General features: G+C 40.3%; 1 protein-coding gene across 3 annotated transcripts in view; it reads left to right on the top strand.

Annotated features, from left to right (window-relative positions):
• The window catches only part of APP (amyloid beta precursor protein), a 200,977-nt gene that overhangs the window by 23,322 nt on the left and 157,333 nt on the right, over nt 1–20,322 (top strand). For all 3 annotated transcript variants that reach the window (XM_050332717.1, XM_050332718.1, XM_050332719.1), the window contains exon 2: nt 15,968–16,135. In XM_050332717.1, coding sequence (XP_050188674.1) covers nt 15,968–16,135 — 168 coding nt within the window. The remainder of the gene's footprint in view (nt 1–15,967; nt 16,136–20,322) is intronic.

The following is a 20,322-nucleotide window of genomic DNA, read 5'->3' as shown; positions in this document are numbered from 1 at the left end:
TTTTGAATCAAGAGTGGGTAGATGCATGTTTTGACAGCTCATATCTTAAAAATAGGAAAATTGCCTGAGCTGGAGACAGAATGTAGTGTCTGTGTGAGGAAAAGAGGTTTGCAAGTCCTGTTGGAACAGGCTAAGAAGGTCTGATAGATAACATGACCACCCAAAAACCTTGTAAGCATCAGAAAAATGCTGTAAACCCCCCTACTTGTTTGAAAAGGCTAAGAACTGATGGCTTGACATGTAAAACAAACGTGAATTTAATTTATTCTTCTATTCAATGTGGAAAGAAATATATGTTGTAGACTCTAAACTTCTCAAGCAAACATATTCTGAAGATTTACCAAGATACTGAAAAGCAGGAATCCAATTCATTGTGAAGGTGTAGGGAAAGCAGTAACTGTGTTCTTCCTCTTAAAAGCTGAAACATTGTTGTAAAACAACAAGAATTCTCACAGCAGTTTCCATTTGCAAATCAGTAAGGTGAACAGATGTTTGCCAAGGTCAGGAGATGGTTAGAGGAAGAAAAATCCCGATGTGACAATTTACCAGTAGTCTTTGGAGCCTGGGATGAGCTCATTGTTAGTATAGATTTGATGCTTATTTTCTGCCTTTATGTAGCAAAAGAAAAATAAAAGTGCATCTTAAACTAAGTATGTGTTTTTCTGATGATACTCTTGCAACAACTTCAGCTCTCCTTATGGTTCTAACAATGCAAGTAAAAGCAGTGCTGGTGTGAATGGATGATATTCTCTGTTGTGTTAGCAGAGGGAAGAACGACGCAACGTACAGTGGCTGACCCTGGAGAGCAAGCGGGAAAGATCATGTGGTCATGTCAGCAAATGGGAAAACTTGGTTGGAATGAGTTGAGGGACTCTTAGAAATCACTCAGTTTTCAGAGTAATATGGTTGAGGGTGATGTGCTGATACAGAGCCGTACCAGCAGTGAAACCCCATTGGCATTCACGTACATACTGGGAGTGCAATACTAGGAATGGCTTTCTTTTCAGGAAACCCTCAGTTTGGGGTCCTGCACTGTGTGTGCCTCATCCCTGCAGACTGAGTGTGATGTGGAATGCTTACCTAGGCTAAGCTCAGGCTGGGCACAACTAAGGGATCTGCTGTGTCCTCTCCTGAAGGTTTCCAGGGCCTCTGGAGCTGAACACTCTGCTACTGTGGCTTCTGCAGTGTTTTAACCTGAATACTCTGACATCTTGGCAAATGATAGGAACTGTGCCCACATTCCTGAACTCCTGGACAGGAAGGGGAGAGCTGGGGGAAGGCTACTTGCTTATATCACTCTCTGACCTCTCTCGTGCTGCAAGCTGGCGATTGCCAGCTGCAAGGAGAAGGATCCTAATCTCCAGTGCAAATCTCTGACCTTTGTGCTGTCTTGGGTTGAAAGCATTAAGTAATTCTTGGTGTCTTTCTGTATGAAGGTAGTGCTTGAGGTGGTCTCAGGGCTCACATGAAGATGGAGACATCCCTACTTGGACCTTTCAGCTCTCTGACGTGCTTTCAGATCTTCTTTTTACTTTTTTTCTTTCCCCTTGCTGTGACCTGTTCAGGAATTCTGCCAGTTACCCTGGCTGGTGTGCATGGCTGTTGCTACTTTCAGCAGCAAAACAGGGCTGGAAATGGCAGGAAAACGTGACGGGAGTCTTCTGAAGGTGGGAATAGGAGGGCAGCTGTAGGTTGCCCTAGATCACCTTAGCCTATACGTGGAATAAGAGCAGAGTATTAAGGTAATACCTGATAACAGCTGTATTTTGTACTATGTTTTCAGTGGTACAGTTTCTTTCAGCCTCTCAGGATAACTAGTGAAATGAAACCTAGTTGTATAAGACATATTGGTATTAAAGGTTACTTGTTCCGAGACTGAGTGTGAAAACGAATGTGTACAACTTGCAGAGAGCATATTCTGTCAGAAGAGGAAGAAACATCCAAAGAAGAGGCTTTGCTGCAGCTTGGGGCAACTTTTGTCAATGTAGGTCATAAGCAATTTTTAGTATCTGCAAATAAATCTGTGAGGAGAATTGGAGGAGAAATAAACTGTTCTGTGTTGCCGCTTGTAGTGTTTGGATCATGGACAGCTTCTGTGGAGCTTGTGCTCCATGTATAATACTCTGGTGGAATTCCCTATGAGGGGTCAGCATCCCTGCTTAGAGTGTTTGGATGTTGCATCAAGCGAAATAAAATACATGTTATTTCTGCTCTCACTGCACACTGTGACCCGGCTAGTCTTAAATAAAAGCTGACAACCATCATGGTTGTTTCTCTATTGGTGTGTGGAAATAAGGCTTCCTTGTACTCCCTGCACATCATTAATGTTCTGTAGTAGAGCTCCAGGCTCAGTAACCAAATGAAGATTTTCCTTCCCCTCCACTTTTGGGAGTGTGTGTGGCTTCTTTCATGGTACAACTCGTTTTTGTTGCATCTCGATGAAACAACAGTCAGGAAGTGGGAAAGCATAGTGTTGTTTCCTCTTTTGTGATGGTTTATCAGGATGCTACAGCTGATGAGTTTTGAAAAGCAAGATGCCCTATTAATCTTCGAGATTATTCATTTAAAAGACAAATAAAAAATCCTCACACGTAAGTCACTGTTTGAAGCATTCATGTGTTCTAAACAGCAATAATACAATTCAGGCAAAAAATGCTTGGTTTTCAAGTATGGGTTCTAACATGATTAAAGGAACTGGAGGATTTTTTTTTCCCCACTTAGGAAAGGGCTAATGCTGTGGGGTTTTTAATACTTAATGACCTGTGGTAATGTTAGTCTGCTTATTGGTAAGGAAACACCACTTCATCTTAATTATGTCATGTTATTTGGGTCAGTTCTCTTGTATCTGACAACAGTAGTTAAAAATGAATAATCTCATTTATCTGCATCATCTGAAAGTGCCTCCAAGTTCATCTGAAGCTCTTTCATGGAAGTATGTTAAATTCAATTAATATGAATTTGAAGTACAGTCTTTAAGGATGCTGCTTTTGAATGCAGTACTTCTCATGAGCCTTCAAATCAAATGTATTTTGTGTGAGCATCTCTCTTCTGCTCTCACTGTTTGCCAAGATGGAGAGCAGCTGCTGTTAGTGCACGGACCTAGCAGAGAACTCTCAGAACCTTTAACATAGTTAAAAAAAAACAAACTCATATCCTGAATTTTTGGTTTCTGGTTTACCTCTTCAGTCAGTTACTTTCTCTATCCTTTTCTGAACATGAGATGTTTGTGCAAGATCCTGGTAACTACAGTAACATCATGTCTTCCCATGGAAGAGCAAGAGTTGTCTGGCACAATTTTTCGCATGTTTCAGTGTTTTTCATAACTGAACTTGGATGAGGTGCCTACTTCTGTATTATTAGAAAATTTTTATAAGAATAGTAATAAGAATAAAGTCCTTGGATTTGCAGGATCTAGTCTCCATCCCCCCAGACCTAAGCAATGGTTGAAGTATTCCACAGTGCTCAATAAGATCAGAAATCCAAAACCCATGGTGGTAACAGGCATTGTGAAGAGGAAAGAGTGAGAATGTAAACAGCACTCTGCTGTCTCTTCAGTTAACATGCCAAACATTGAAATCAGTAAAGCTTTTGCTAAAGGCTATCTGTGGCAGAATTCAGATGAAGTTTCCTTGGAAGAGAACTAATGTTGTAAGGTACCTCAGGTAGGGTTTGAAAATTTAAATGAATCAGAACAATTAAAGTACTTCTGTAGCGTTGGCCTGGGTGTATTGGGCAGTGTGGCTTCGAGGTTTTTTCCTCTTGTCCCATACTGCTTCCTGCATATTAGTTGCTTTACTTCCTGTTATTTCCTTGAATTGCATGATGGATTTTGGAAAGTTGTAGGCTTATCATCATCATCTTTCTGATTATTGTGTCATTGGAGATTTATTTGAGGCTGAATTAATTTCTCTAAGTCGAGCTTTGGATGGTTTGCTTGGTTTTTCAAGCTGGAGATTCGTGTTCTGAGAATAATTGGCTTGTGTGGTCGAGCCAGTAACTCCTTTGGTTTGCTCTTGTGTGTCTGTCGTGATTGTGCAGAGGGTGTGTTTAAACGTGTTGAGTGGTCCCTGCTGAAGGGATAATTGTTGCTGAGGCTCATCATGCATTACTGTTGCCCAACTTGCTTAACAAAGGTACTGGGTTGCTTCTGTGAGGGCTTCACGCCGTCTCCACTTTTTAGTTATTTTTCCTTGTCCTTGTTTCTTGTTTGTAGATCCTGGAAGGGAAGAGGTTCTTGGTTTTGAGCCTTAGCACCGTGTCACGGAGGTCATGTGTGTGGTGGACATAGTGCAGTAGCATTTGATCCATTAAAGAACATGCAGAATGCAAACTGTAGAGGTGAAACCTGAGATGTGCCAAGTTGAGAGAGCGATGGAATGTTTTAATTCTTCCCCAAACTGAAGAATCCTCTACTTTTTCCTCTTAAGGCCTTCCGAAGGTCTGTTTCTTTATTACTTAGGTTTTTATCGTTAATATTTTATGTATGCAATAATGATGGACTTGTTTTTGCTCTGGTGGATGAAATTAAATGAGCTGTCTGCTAGAGCCAGAAAGCAGAGAGGTAGAGAAATGGCTTCATCTTGGAGACCAGGAGAGTTGAATATAGCATCAGAGGTTGATGGCCCGACTTTCTTTTGAAAGGATGCGACTGTCATGAAAAGAGCTCATGGACGTGAAGTAGCTGCTGAAAAAAGAGCAGCTGGGTGCACAGTGATATGAAAATAGCTTGAGTCTAATGGGACAGTAAAGTTTGGGTGGGGTGTTTTATTTTTAGTAACAGGTGACTCAAGTACCCTAAAACCAAATCCAGAGCAGGATGTATTTCAGCATGGGATGTCTGGTAATGCTGTATTAATTTCCTTATCACATTTTTTTCTCTTGTGAAGACATAAAATTTCATACATTTTTATAGAGGAAGAATTGGAGAACCGGACCTTCAGTTCAACTCAGGATGAATCAAAATCTGTCAACCATCTATTTGACTCTTATCATGTGGCAAGTAGGATCAGGCTTCTGTGCATGCCTTGAAAGGAATCCATGTAACGTGTTACGCTGTTTAATCCTGGTGTTGACAGATTAGTTCCTTCTGGCTTGCTCATATTGGTGTTTTTGTGTGCTAAAAAAAGGCCTGTCTAATTAGAGGCGTGTTGGCATTTTGGGTAGTATAAATATTTCAGGAAGGATCTTCTGGACATGCTCTTCCTTGTAGCAATCAGCAAGTTCTCATCTTGCCAAACACTTAATGGTTAAAGTCAACACATGCCAGAAATACCTTGCTAATTCATCTTCACATTGTTTGTGGAATGAAATTGGGAAGTTGTTATTTTTATTCATATAATAATAATAATAATAATAATAATTTTAGCAAGCCAACTAGTCGGACAGCTTGCAGAGAAGGTTGAGTCACAGACTCCCTGCCTGAACAGAGGATGGTTCTGCATCAAGTGAAGATGAGAGGGACCTTTGGCACACATGTGGAATGCTGTCATAGTGTAAAATAGCTGAGACACTTCATGTTATAACTGGTGAATTACATCAGACTTCTCACATGGCTTTTTTCAGATGTTTGTGGCTCAGCCCAGTGGCAGCAGAGGACGATTCCATTCGGCATCATTTGAAGGAGAACATAAGCAATGTGATCTGTGGAAGAGTTGCTTTACCAGGGTAGACGGTGCCTCTGTCTGGAGGGCAAATAGCAAACTCTATGCAAAATAAATAACAATAAGAATAAAATCCCCACCTCAGAGCTTCCTTTGAAATCCAGTTGGTGCAGGGTGGAAGTCTTGTTTCACAAGCAGTATTTCAGTTCTGGCTGTGGTGAGCTTTGCTCTGGTAGAGAAGTGTTTGTTCAGACTGAAACACAGGAAAAATCTGCTGAGCAGGTTCCTTCTTGGTGGAGCTCACAAAGTGCACAGTATAGTTGCTCCACTGCAGTAATAATTCTGTAGGTTTTGAGTAATTAGTTCGGTCAGTTAGTGTTGTCTTTCTACAACAGGAAAATGATGCAAGCCTACACGATTTTTGAAATCTGGAAAATCCGGTATATCTTTTCCAAGGAAGTTTGTTTCAGGAAAATTCTTGTGCCTTGTATACCTTAACTCACTTTGTCTAATTAGTATATTGTAAAAAATACAGGATGTTAGCACTTTGTAATAAATCAGTCATACAAGAGTCATGTTTGGAAGTGCAACTCCAGTATTGTGGCTTTTGTAATGTGGTTGTTGTTGTTGGTTGTTTGTTTTTTAAGTTATTATTAGTATTTATTTATTTATTTAGAAAGTTACGAGTCCAAAGACCTAAACAGAAGTGTTTGCAATCATATTGTTGTCTGTTCTGGGACTGTACTGCATACAAAGTCTGCTGATTTGTCCATATGAATCTAAAAAGAATTGAAAGAGTGCTGAAGAGGTAATATTGGTAAGTTATTTCCTTTCTTCCTCCTTCAGAATACTTCTAAAGATCCTTCTAGAAGCTGTGCTTAGGCATATGGAGGACAGGGAGGTGATCTGGGACAGCCAGCACAGCTTCACCAAGGGCAAGTCCTGCCTGACCAGCCCAGTGCTCTTCTCTGATGGAGTGACAACATCAGTGAACAAGGGAAGGGCTACAGACGTCATTTATCTGGATTTCTGTTAAGGCCTTTCCCATGTCCCCCACAACATCCTTCTCTCCAAAGATGGGTTCAATGGGTGGGCTGTTAGATGGATAACAGGGTTGGACGGTCACATCCAGGGGGTGTTGGTCAACAGCTCAGATGGACATCAGTGACAAGTGGTGTCCCTCGGGACTCTGTACTGGGGCCAGTGTTATTTAATATCTTCACTAATATAATCGAGTGCACCCTCAGCAGATTTGCTGATGACACCAAGGTGAGTGGTGCAGTGACACACCTGAAGGACAGGATGCCTCTAGAGGGACCAGGAAATTTTGAGAAATGGGCCCATGGGAATCACATGAGGTTTAACAAGACCAAGTTCTGGTGCTGCACCTGGGTCAGGGCAGCCCCTGGTATCAGTCCAGGCTGGAGATGAACAGATCGAGGGCAGCCCTGCACATAAGGGCTTGGGGGTGCTGGTGGGTGAGAGGCTGAACATGACCCAGCTATGTGCACTGGGAGCCCAGAAACCCCCTGGACTGCATCCAAAGCAGTGTGGGCAGCAGGGGAGGGAGGGGATTCTGCCCTCTGAGGGTGGTGAGGCCCTGGCAAAGGTTGCCCAGAGAAGCTGTGGCTGCCCCATCCTTGGCAGTGTTCAAGGCCAGGCTGGATGGAGCTCTGAGTAGTCTGATGTAGTTGGAACTGGATGATCTTTAAGGTCTCTTTCAACCCAGGCCAGTTTGTGATTGAATGATAGCGATACAATTCCGTGAGAGGTTGAGTACTAATAAAGTTTCTGGAGGGGAGGTAAGATGTAGGCATCCCTCAAATGGAATACCATCCTCTTACAAACTATCCTTTTACAGCCCAGTTTTATCAGGAAAAGTTGAAAAATAAATAGTATAAAAAAGGAGTGAGGATACTATACAGGAGAACTCTTCTTTCTTGGGGTGTTTAAGCATCGTGCTGGAGATGTGATGAATGAGATGTGAAACTATCTTAAAGTCATCAGCTACTTCAGATTAGTTCCTGAAAACTGGAGGCTGCTGTTCTGTTTAAAAATAAATCAGTGAATTGCCAAGCACTGACATTTGAGGGCTAAAGTTCATTTGGGAAGCTGACATTGCTCAAGTGTTAACCTGTTTATCAAGTTCATTGAACTAGGATTGTTCTTCAATATTTGACTGAATAGATATAATTTAAATTTGATTCATGGTATTGAGTCTGTCTCTGCATATAGTAATTTTCCTTTTCACATCTTTCCCAGGTACACATGCATTGAAATAGGTTTAAAATATAACTTACATCAAAACTGGTTACCCTTTTGCAAAAAAAAAAGTGCTCTAATATAAATGCAAACTAGACCTTATTTAGGACTTTTTTTAATACTTGCTCTCACCTTGTAGTTTCAGTTTTGCAGCAGTGAGTTTCATGGGTATGATAGGATCCCAGAAGTTATTACTGAGCTTGGAATAGTTCTGCAGTCTGTTGCATTGCTGTGAAATATGCTCTTCTTTTCTTCTACATAATGTATTTAGGATAAAATAAGTGATATGGGCTCTGAGTGTTGGAATAGAAAATACAGTGCAGAAATTGGTGGTTTATTATGATTTGTTTTAGTGCAAAACCTTAATTTGTTCTGTAAAACAGAGTCTTATGTTTGTTTTGGGGTACTGATAGCCTTGCAGGCGATGAGATTTAAATGCAGAATCATAATTTCTGCACATGTACCAGAAGAAATCATAACACTTGTCATATTTCTTGATATTGTTAAACACTTCTTTTGTCAAACTTGCACACTTACTGGATTTCATCTTTTTTTTTCCTTTTTTATTTTTCCAGATGAATAGAAGATAATTAATTCTGACAGGATTGTTTTTTATTTATCTGTTTCTTGTTTATCCTACTGCTATTAGTCAACACATGTAAATGACCAAAGACTGTTTCAAAATCTAAATGAATGGCTTGGAAGCAAGATGAGCTTCTTTTTTTTTTTTTTTTTTTTTTTTAATTTCCATCTTCTAAATGCACTTTCTATTCAGCTTGTAAAATCTTGATTTTCTTTTGCCCCCTCTACCCTCTCTGTCCCCCATGTTAATGGCTAGTTGGTGCTGCACTAGATTTAATGCTTCTTAAAAGCATTATGGTAAGCAAAATGGCAGTTTATAATAAATTGGGACTGAACCATGTGGAGGTACGTGCAGGCTGGGGAGACGTGGTGGATGTGAAGGTTTTCAGTTGCTCTTACATCGATGGCTCACTGTGAGATCTGTAAATTTGGCTGTGGACTCTTTAAGATGAATCCGAAAGAGCCCTTCGATTGGGTGTGAGTTGTGCCCCTCGCCTTCAGTGATGCATATCATGACAACATGCCAAACTGCTTGTGCTGCTGGTCTGGTTGTGACCAAAGTGACTTTAGAGGTTAGAATAGAGTAGAGTGTTTCATCTGGAAGGGAGCTCCAGTGGTCCCCTAGTCCAGCTGCCTGACCAGTTCAGGGCTCACCAAGTTACAGTCTGTCACTAAGGTCATTGCCCACTTGCCTCTGACAGGCTTGGGGCATTGACCTCCTCTCCAGGAAACCTGATCCAGTGTTTGAGCACCCTCTTGGCAAAGAAGGGCTTCCTAGTCTCCAGTCTGAACCTCCCATGGCAAAGCACTGAATCATTCCCATTCGTCCCATCACTGGATCCCAGGCAGAAGAGCTCAGCACCTCCCTCTCCACCTCCCTCCTTAGGAAGCTGTAGAAAGCTTCCTCAGCCTCCTTTTCTCCGAACTAGATAAGTTTGGGGAAGAGTCCTCAGCTGCTCCTCATAGGAAAACATTCCTTCCAGCCCTTTCACCACCTTTGTCCTCCTCTGAACACATTCAGACACCTTCACATCTTCTTAAATTAGGACACTCTGTTGGAGATTGAGGGAGTGTGGCTTTTAGCTGTTTTTTTTGGAAGCAGACATGTTGCTGGTAGGAGGCTCCGTTGTGTTGGTGGTAGGTAGGAAATGCTTGACAGTGCACTTAGTTATAGACAAATGTATTTGTGTTATGTTCCTGTAGCTGATGCAAAGATCTAGCTTCTCTGACTTGCTAGGACACTCCCCCAGTTGCTCCATGAGAGAGTCTTGTGAACTCAGTGCTTAGTCCTGGCATGTCTTTGGTTTGATTTTGATACTTCTTATGATTTCAGAGTAGACAAATACCTGGTGCTGGGTTGGGGTGGCATTCTGCTAGTTTTTGGAACGTGACCTGAGGGAAGCGCTGAAGCTGAGATGTGTGTAATAAATGCAACGTGTGCCTCAGGACCTTGTGAAGGGTGTGGGAGAGGAGAATGGTTGACTGCCAGAAGACAGTTTTGAGAGTAGTATTGCTTCCTGTACAGGCTGGAAGAGAAACTTTCTTTTAATTTGTTTGTGGAGCAAGTGGTCCTTGAGCTGTGGTGCAGATGTGGGCACTACACTGTTGTGGTGCCTTTTGGCATCATGTGAAGCAGACTGAGGGGACAGGACACAGGTATTTGCATTGGGTTAAATAGGTTATAGTTAGAGCAAATAAACATCTCAACTCTCCCAGAAGCTTTTCAGTGGAATCTGTTTCTCAAAAAAATATTGGGTCATGGATTTCTGTAAAGGAAATACGGGTCTGCCCAGGGTTTTCTGTAGTTCTCTACTGGTTACCAGAAACATTTGTCTTCCAGAGGGAGTAATTTTATTGAGCAATCCGTAAAATGTTTTTCTGACCTATTTCTCTAGGCTGTTGACAACCATAATTGCTGGTGCTGTTTCTATATGAACATTATACAATAAACCACTGTTTTTAAATTATTCATGTTGATTTTGACAACCTCTTACTCTTGCGACAGTGTTCATCTCTAGGGAGAAGTGAGGAGATGGAAAATTTTCCTTGGTTTTGACAAACAGCCATCCTAAGTTGTGGGGAGACAATAAAAAGATGTTTCCTCCTTTTCTAAGTTGGGCTCTTTATTTTTTTAGTCTTTTTTCCTTGATTGCGTTTTTAAGAATGAGATTTTTTTTTCCATTGTGTATCTACATGAGCAGATTTTAAAATATAAATAGTCTTTAAAGCATTTGTGTTCTGCGTAGATTCCTAATAAAGCTAGGAGGAGAAGTAGTATTTTATGGCTCAAACAGGAACTCTACAGCAGAGTATAACAGAATACAGTCTGCCAAAGTTGGTGGTTAACCAGTGGGCAAGAAACCATGGATTTGTATCTGGTGACACAAGCCTATATTTTCAAGGCATTTGCCTGGTTTGGACCACAAACTTCTGGAATTGAGCAGTGACATTCATTTGTAGGGAGCAGCAGAGTGGAGTCCAGTGGAATAAACTTAATCTTTCCACTGGAGAAAAGATCTGTATCACGTTTTGCTCACTGAATGTGTAAGGCAAGCAGGGAGTCCTTTTGCACTCATTTAATTTTTACTGTGTTCTTTATAGAAAAAAGCAGTTATGAGTGGCCCCACTTCAAAGACAGAATTTTTAAAATTCTGTTAATAGTCATAAGGGAAGCAAAGTGCTCTGCATGCAAATTGGTGCTGCTTTAGTTAATGAGAAACCTCAAATTTCAACCCAAATATGGTATAAAGGTTGGAGGAAGCACAGCCATGGATTGGAAGGGTGATGTGTTACCCTGATGATATGATTAATTCTTCACATTATTTGAACCCTCTTTTGACTTTCACTTCCAGCAGATGTTGTTAAACCTTTAAATTGTAGTCTCTTGACTTCCTGGTTGAAGGTCTGGATTTGGTGTTAGCATTAAAAATGGAAAGCAGAGAGCGATTATTTTAATAATCTAAAACAAGGAGAACATTTGTTTTCTTGAGCAAGTTGTAGACATGGAGGTTGTTATTGAATGTCCTCCCCTCAGAAGTAATTGCAGATGAAGCAATTAATACAAATTAAATATGCTTTGAAGGCTTACGAAAAGGGCTTCAGGTTAGTGTTTGCAGAATAAAGCAACCTAAATCATAAGAACTGTTGTAGGGACTTCTGGAGAATGGTTTTTGATGTTTCAGTGTTTAATAACAGCACATGCAAGGTCTGATGCTTATTTCCATATATGTTTTAGTCCTTAATTATAAGTTAATAGCAGAGCTATCTGGAGTGAAGCTGAGTTACTTTGGTTCCTTGATGGAAAACCTCTTGAGGGTAAAACCTTGCAGCCTTTGTTTTCTGAATATAACCTGAGTTGTGAAGAAAAGGCAACACTTGCTGGTGAAATAGGGATTATGGAGAGCTGTTAGCAAATACACTAATTGCTTTTGTAACTGCACAAAGCAATGTCAGAGAGTGTGGATGGGAGAGGGCTTTGCTTTGTCTTAAAATGATGGTGTTTGATAGACCTTTTGATTTTAAGATGGAATGGTAGTGAGCTAAAAAACTCCACACGTTTTTTTGTTAATGTCATGTATTCCTTATTTTAATTTTGTTATAAGATAAACTTCTTTCAGTCCTCTCTACTCCACCAGAATCCTTTATGAATGTCTCAGAAACGGTATAAATAGCATCCATCATGCCCTGTGGACATGGAGTGCAGTGATGCACTGAAGACCCTTTGAATCGCTCCTCAAGTAGATGTGCTAAATTGCCAGGCCTGGAAGACAGAAAGGCAGAGAAGTCTCTGTACTACATCTTAACGTGGGAAGGAAACAGATTTCCTTCATCTTAGTCTTTTAGTGCTGCTATGTTTTGTTTCTTGGGGTTTTTTTTCTGTATTGTATGAAGGTCAACATTCTGACTTCAAATGAATATAACGACTGTTTTCCCTCTCAAAACAAAAACACCTATTTTCAAAGATGGACTCCAGTACTTAAACAGTGTCATTTAGGTAGCTTTGCCAGGATTGACCTTGTTTTGTCCTACTTTGACCAATCTGAAGGGAAAACGGCTGCATTATGTCCCTCTTCTTTCAATATCCAAAACAGTTATATACCCAGTGGGCTTTATCTTATGGAGTTGTCTTCTGATTCCAGTCAATTGGATGTTTTGTTTTAGTATCCTCACCTGCTTTTTCTTTGAGAGTATGCAAAACACTGAAAACTCATCCTTGAAAGGTATTTTAAATGTCTTTCCTACAAAATATTTTAAGCATTTCAGCTTTTAGCTGCTCAGAAGAAGGAAACGTCACAATTGGATGTGAAATGAATCCTGAGGCTGGAAAGCAGGTCTCTGAAATGCTGGAATTCTTTAAGGGAAACCCTGATGTCAGCATTGACTGTGGAGCCTTGCTTTCAGAACCTGTACCCTGACTACGCTTCTGAAAGTTAATAATTTTGTTTTCTATATGAAAAGATGTCAGGCTGGTGGTTGGATGTCTTGTGATGTGTTACAATAATGAATTTACACAGAGCTGTAAGTAGTGTAAAACCAACTAGGGTAATTTTTTTTCAGAATCCTGTAGTTGCCATTTTTCAAATTTAGGCAGTTCCCATTCTAGGCATTGATCTTTGATCTGGATGTCTTGTGGAAGTGATGAGTAGTGTTCTTACCTGGTCTTTGAAAACTAGATATCCTGAGAAGACCTGTGCGTATCATTTGGAGTTACCTCGAGATGCTCTGCTAATTGGTCTGATACTTAATGATTTGCCAGGGGGCAGGAAAAAAACCACATGCTACTTCTTTGAGGTCATATGCAAAGTAGATGAAATAATATGTGATTACAGTTCCATTAATATGCTTGGAGTTTTTACTTTTGGAGAATGCTAATAAAGTAAATAGTTGCTGTTAATGGAATTTGTGTCGCATGAGTTATTCTTCAGGAGACTAATCTGCCTGAGAGCTTTAGGATTAGTCAAGGAGGGATTTGCCACTGTAGGCATTATTGTAACAAACTGGACTATGGCTCTATGTTGTTCAGTATTGCTGTATAGAAGCGGCTTATCTGTGTAGATCGGTGCTGTAGATTGTATTTAATTGCATTGTAATGCAGATACTTTTTCCTGTCAGGGAATGAACGTAAATTAATTAAAGCATTGGCTATGAAGAAAACTTGAGTGGTATATAAAATTTGTAACCAGCTCATGTTACAAAATCATGTATTTTAGCTGGATATACCTTTATGTAACCAGGGATTCATTCATTCATTCATTCAATCATTCATTCATTAATGTGTGTTTAAAATATTATGACAATATGCATGGGACAAATTGCTTATTGCGACATCTGTTTTGCTAACATTTCAGTCTACTGCCTTTTTTTTGAGTTGTTCTTCATGTTTGTAAGTGTGTTTTAAAAGAAGTGCTACGTTTCCCCACCCCTCCCCCCAAATACTGTTCAGTCCCCTTTGTGATCAAACTACTGTTGGTTGTCTCTTAAAATCAGTAATAATTCATTAGTTTTTACATTATGAGGAACATGCGCACCATAGAGACCTCTCTTGAAATTAGTTGTTATCTCACCTAAATTTTATCTTTTATTTTGGGGGGTTTATTTTGTGTTTTACTTGACAGTGCTGGGTTTACAGTTGGGCTCAATAATCTTAAAAGCCTTATTCAACCTAAATGATTCTTTGATTCTATGGTCTGAATGCTTTAGTTGGTCTACAGTGTCTGTTAATTGCCTCCATATTTCTATATGATTAGAAACATTTAACTGTCCAAATCAATAAGATGAAGTGATGTGCTGAGCTGGTCATTAGTGTGGCCCTGTCAGCTCAAAATATAGAAGGCTAAATGTGATTGTGACTTGCTATAGTAATTTCATTAAGCTGGGAGATGTCATGGCTTTTCTGAAGGGAATGAGATTTTAAGTAGACAGTCACAGGTTGTTGTGTTTGTTAAATTGATAGCACTTCTCTCCCCCCCACCCCGCCAACTCTATCTGCCTTTTTAGCCAGGGGAAAAAATATCAAAAAGCTCCCTGCTATAAAAACACAAGGCAAGTTCTCAGTAAATTTACACCTTAGGATTTGGAGTGAAAAAAATTTTAGAATCTGCCGCAGTGTGACTGCTGTGTGCTTTATTAACTTAATAGAGATCTCAGTTGGGGGAGCCGACTGGGAATAGAGTTCACATTCACACATCACCTGTGGAATGACTCATTTCTGGTTTTATTGAAATTTTGATAGAGTTATGTTGCATCTATAAAGAAAAATGAGATCATTAATTTGGAGGATTTTTTTTTTTTTTTTTTGCAGATTGTTATAGATGTGTCACTTTTGTGTTGCTCTCCAGAGTTTCTGAAAACATTAGAAGGAGTAAGCCTGTGATAGTTTTGCTGATCAGGGCAAGCCAGACAAGATGTCATTGCAGTTATTGGAAAATTCTCCAGTTACCCAGTTGAAGGACAGTGATGGTTGACTGTTAAATTGTACAGAGCTCACTAGTTTCACAGGAGAAGAGAAATTGCGATAGTAAAGGGAAGTCTCTGCCAGTCGAGGTGTTCCTGCTTTTTTGTTTTTAAAGCCAAATTGTGCTAACATTTTAGATTCTTAAAGAAGGCAGGAAAATAAATGTTCTTTCCTTTCTCTAAAACACCTCCAAAATTAATGAAATGCTTGTTTTAATTGTGGCATTTTCACTTGCAGTGCTAATCCAGTGGGTAGTTAGATGTTCACTCCTGCCACTCCTGCAGTGTTTCTTAGTGAGATTTTTTTTTTTTAATTATTACTGTAGGCATATAAAATCGATGAAGTCTTTTTTGCATTTCTTTAAACAAAGATAACTAACACAGGGGGTTTGCATACTTCCTGTAATACTGTCATTCTGTTTCTGCAGTTGATCATGAAATTATAAAATGTTTTTAATTCTCGTCTTGAAAAGCCTTCTTGCTGAAGGATTAAAAGTTAAAAATAGATATTTAGACCTAAATGCGTCCTCTGCTGTACCTTGAATGCAATGGACCCGCCTTTGGAGCATGAGGGGCAGTGGAGAGCTCTTGACTTGTCTCTTACCTGTTTGCTTAGCACATAGATGAACTACAGAGAGAGGCTTAAAAAAAAGATACATTGTGGAGTTTTTATGAAACTCCTGGGAAAAACTTGTTACTGTTTTAGTTTAGTTGTTAGTGGACCCTTCCCCCCTCAGTACACCAGGTATGTTTGAAAAATTAAACTTCTGTAATTATGCTCCAGCTGTGTTCATTATTCTGTGTTTATCCCAAGTGGGTAAGAAGACAATTTTGGACCACAAAATAGCTTGATTAGAGCTTTAAAATCTGTTACAACTATTGTAATGTGGATTTCTATGAAGACCCTGCATTATATTTCTCAAATCTGCATGAGTCGAAAATTTCAGCCTTTCCTGCCATGGGTGGTTGAATATAGAGTTTGTTTCAGTCTTGCTTGAGCTATTCCTGCTTTGGATGGACTGAAATGTCAGATGTGAGGTTAAAACTTTTTTTTTTCCTTCTCCTTCCAGGTGCCTGCTGATGGAAATGCCGGGTTGCTGGCAGAGCCTCAGATTGCCATGTTCTGTGGCAAACTCAACATGCACATGAATGTGCAGAACGGCAAGTGGGAGTCGGACCCCTCCGGCACCAAGACCTGCATTGGGACGAAAGAAGGGATTCTCCAGTACTGCCAGGAAGTAAGTGCCATCCTTGGGAAACACTACAGAGCTTATTCTTCTGAAAACCTAAGTGTAGGCATGTGCTGGAGAGCTCAGTCTGTAGGGAGCATCCCTTTCTTTTTTTGCCTCTTCTGCTCCATTGCCTTTTTGTCCTTTCTAAAGAGGTTCTCTCCAGTGCCTGTTAAAACAACTTCAAAAATTGGTTGCTGTGGGAGTCACTGGGACTGTTGTTGGACAATTTTGTCTCTCTTTCTTCTGCCCTTGGGGGATAATTTTTGTACAGTCTGTGCACAGTGGGCTTCTTTCTTGTAAAGTATTTTGAATAAAGCTGAGGTGACAGTTTATTATTGAAAATGCCCTTGTTCTTTCTGGGCTGATCTTGAAAGAGTCAGCTGTAACATGTCTTCTGTCATCCTACCATGATACTGAAATGCATTGGGGCAGTCCAGAGTTACTGGCCTCTGCTGCCCACTGAACCATTCAGAGATTCTTAATAGAAAAAGCTTGCCCTACAGATGAAGTCACAATGACTGATTTCATATTTGAGAGCAGAAACTTATTACCCACTTGCTTATGTTCTGAGAACAGCTTGTTGATCTAATTTTGTTTTGTTCTCCGTTCTGTGATAGCTTGATAACCTCGTACCAGTGTGTGACAATTTGAAAAGAAAATGCTTTTTTCATGCCATGCAACAAAAGGGCACGGTTTGAGTTGCCTTAGTCCTCACATCTTCCTGTGCCATCTCTGTCTTTTGTTGTTTTTAAAGCAAGGGCTACTGCATATTGCCATAGCAGTAGCTGTCTTGCTTCTTAAATGTCAAACCAGTTCCAGTGAAAATGCTTCTTTAAAAAGCAAGAGAATTCACTTTTCAGATCTTGACTCTCTTAGTATCTTCAGTCCTGTCCTTTCACCCACTGATAGTTCTTTCTGTTTCTTGTTTTGTTCAGTTTTTATTGCATTTGGTCTATATTATTTACGGTCTTTATGGTTTATACTAATTTTAAGGATGATACTATAATGGCAATTGAAATTTATTCTTCACCAGTAGCTTTGACTCTTTATTAAGCTTTGTAAAATTCATGTTTTTGTTTACCACTAACAGAATTACCAAACCAAACCTACTATTACAGTTTCAAAGATTTCTTCTGGTTTTCTATTGTCTCTTATGATTTATCTAAATCAGGTTGATTTATTCATAATGAAGTTACTGAGGGTGAGGAAAGGGCTAAGAAAATGGAAGTAGAACATCAGTGAATAAAAGTCCATGACATAATAAGTCTGTCTAAAGTTATAGAAATAAATACGTGAATTTACAGAAGTAAGAGTAGAAGTTGGGGGTTTTAAGGCAATGACTAGCTCAGTAGGTTGGGGATTCAGCCACAAATGCTGCAGAAATTGAAGGATTCCAGAACAAGATCTTGGAGCTGTAACTCTCAGATGAATGTTAGGGGATTTTGAAATTTTCAGTAGGATTTTTAAAAAAAAGCTTTCTCACAAGTGAAGTGAAGGGGAAAGTAAAAGCCATCAGAAGGTAGTAGCCATAGATTGTTAAATGACGAAGGGAATGATAAGAAAAATTTAGACTCCATAGGGAAAAAGCTCTTTGCCAAGGAGGGTGGCCATGCAATGGCATACAAAATTAGCATATTCTTATTGTGAAATGTCACTCACTGCCAGGCAAAACTGATACTTCGTGTATTCTCTGGCCTTGTTTTCTTCCTTGAAGGTATTTAAAAAAACCAAAACCTGTCACCTCCCCTTTCATGAGAACTTACAAATAGGTGCATTCTTCTGCCTCCTTGTTAGCTGTTTTAGAAGAGATTTTCTTGCCAGTGCAAGGCCAGATGCCTGAGTGGTGGTCAGAGCATAGGACTGGAAGGTGCATGGAGTTCAGAGGAGATTTACTGCGAGCCTTTTATGTTTCTCTTAAGATTGTCATCGCTGCCTCTTCCCTGTCCAGTGTCAGTGTAGGTGGATGGTGGAGCCTTGATGCAGGAAGTAGCAGTAGAGGAGCATTGCAGGGCAGAAAGGGAGGAATGGGTGATGAGCAGAACCACCTACATGTTTTAAAGATTTGTGTCGCTTGTTGTTGCTTCGCTTCTTTTGAGTGGGAGCTCGGTGCAGCACAGGAACTTATCTGAATTTATATTTGGACAACACATCACGCAGTTTAAAGATAAAAAGCTCAGGCTGTAGATGGCTTATTTGAAAGGAAGTGGAAGATACTCGAATGCTGCCTTGCAGTTTCTCTGACTTCAGTTAAACTCTGATCCTGAACTGGTAGGAAGTGGTTCTGGAAGCACAGTACATCCATCCCCTCTGCCTTCAAATCTTCACGTTCCTCTCGTGTTCAGTGTAAGCTGGTGGCTTTTCTTCTTTTCTAAATACCACAAAATCAAGCTTTCTTGGGTGGAATGAGATGCTGGTTAGAGAACTACAACTTACTAGTGGTTTATTTTAATGTCAGGCTAGCTAGCATGCCACTGGATTAATTGTACCTGTTACTGTGAAGTAAAACCACATGGGCCTGAGCTGCAAACAGCCATCAAATGCAAGTGCTGTGGGTGCCAGAACAATGTGGTGTTGGTGTAAACAGAGTGTTTTTACACCTGTGTACGTGCTGGAGTCCATAAGGTGTTGTGAGTGTTGTAGCTGACACTTCACATCAAGCCATCAGTCAGTCGAGTCTTGCTGCTGACTCTGCAGTGCCAGCTGTTCTGGAGGGATGCAGGGGACACCCTGCCATACACAATTACTGGATAACTAGCCCCTGGGGAGAGCTGCTTCCAGCAGCCCCTGATGGGTGATGTACCAGAGCAGGTGGGGACTGCTGCTCCTGGACTTTGCCTTGTGTTGTTTTCTGGAAGGAGCTGAGTGCCCTTCTCCACATATGGTGAAGCCCTGGGGCAGCATGCTACTGTCGAAGGAAGGTGCTTTTTGGAGGCCAGTCATCTCTTGTCTTCCTAAAATGCATTTATAAAACTGACCTGGCACGTGCCTTTTGGTTAAGTGTGTTTTCAGAGTTACATGAATATGCAGAGTAGGAAGTTAATTTAGGTGTGCTGCGTTCCCTGTTTAAAGGGAATGACTGGTCCAGATGGAAGATACTTGTGTATGTTTTATTATATTAGCAATTTTGAGCAGCTTTGATATGCGGAGTTTTATGTCTAGTAATTAGAATACATTATATGAGTTCCTTGAAGGACTGAAATTATTTTGCCATCTGTGCTGAACTCACTGTCCAAAATGGATTATAAAAACAGCACTCACAGCTGGCAAAAAGTTAATTTTGTCTAATGCACGTTTTTTCCCCTCTTAGTTTAATTTGGAGGTGCTCATTTCCATTTTAAGTATGCATGTAACTGTTTGTTAGCTTTTCTTTTCCCCAAGACCAACTCAGAACTATAGTAAAACTAGTCTGGGTGTGGATATTGTGAGGATGGAGTAAACCTGGAAGCCTGGAGATATATTGCACTTTGTAATGAGCCCCTGGCTCACTGTGCAAACTTCAGCTTAGATGCTTAGAATAACTTTCAGAAGCAAAGTGTATGTTGGCTTTGGCAGGTGTTACACCTGGCATCTCTGAAACCACACCATGACTGCTTGATTTATTTTGTAAAGTCATTACGTGTGTCCACTCTCTTTTTAAAGACCACTGAGATATGTGTCTTGTGCTCAGTGTGCGTTTCTTACAAAAGTCTTCCACAGAAGTAACATTGTAAATACGTTACTATGTTCTTAACTATATCTGTGTGTCACATGGAGAAAAATAAGGTAACTTCAGGTAACAGATAATTCATTATAACTATTGACAGAACATTTCTAATCTCTAATCATAATACTTCCAAAAATTACCATCTTGTAGTTTTCTCAAACCTCCTGTGTTTATGCCATGTGTTTAGATAAGTTGCTGGTGAAACCCAAAAGCTCCATCTCAGCCAGTACAGGCTGAGGTGTGACCATATTAAAGCTTTGGCATTGATTCATCAAACAACCTCCAGCTGCAAGCAGTCCTCATGTTCCCTCTTTGGTAGATGGGGCAAAAGGGCCACCAAATGACTCCCATCTCTTTTTGTTTACTTGCTCTGCTCCCTCCTTCCACGATCTCTGATAATCCTTTTGTGCCTCTTGCCCTGGGACCCACTCCAGGCAGGATTGATGGCAGCAGTTCCCTCCCTCTCTAGTCTTTGTCCATGTTGAGAGCT

The sequence above is a fragment of the Myiozetetes cayanensis genome, unplaced genomic scaffold (genome assembly GCF_022539395.1).
Source record: "Myiozetetes cayanensis isolate MyiCay16 unplaced genomic scaffold, myiCay2020 scf5-8, whole genome shotgun sequence".
Lineage (NCBI taxonomy): Eukaryota > Metazoa > Chordata > Aves > Passeriformes > Tyrannidae > Myiozetetes > Myiozetetes cayanensis.
The sequence above is the reverse complement of the archived record's forward strand: the minus strand, read 5'-3'. Positions and strand labels throughout refer to the sequence as shown.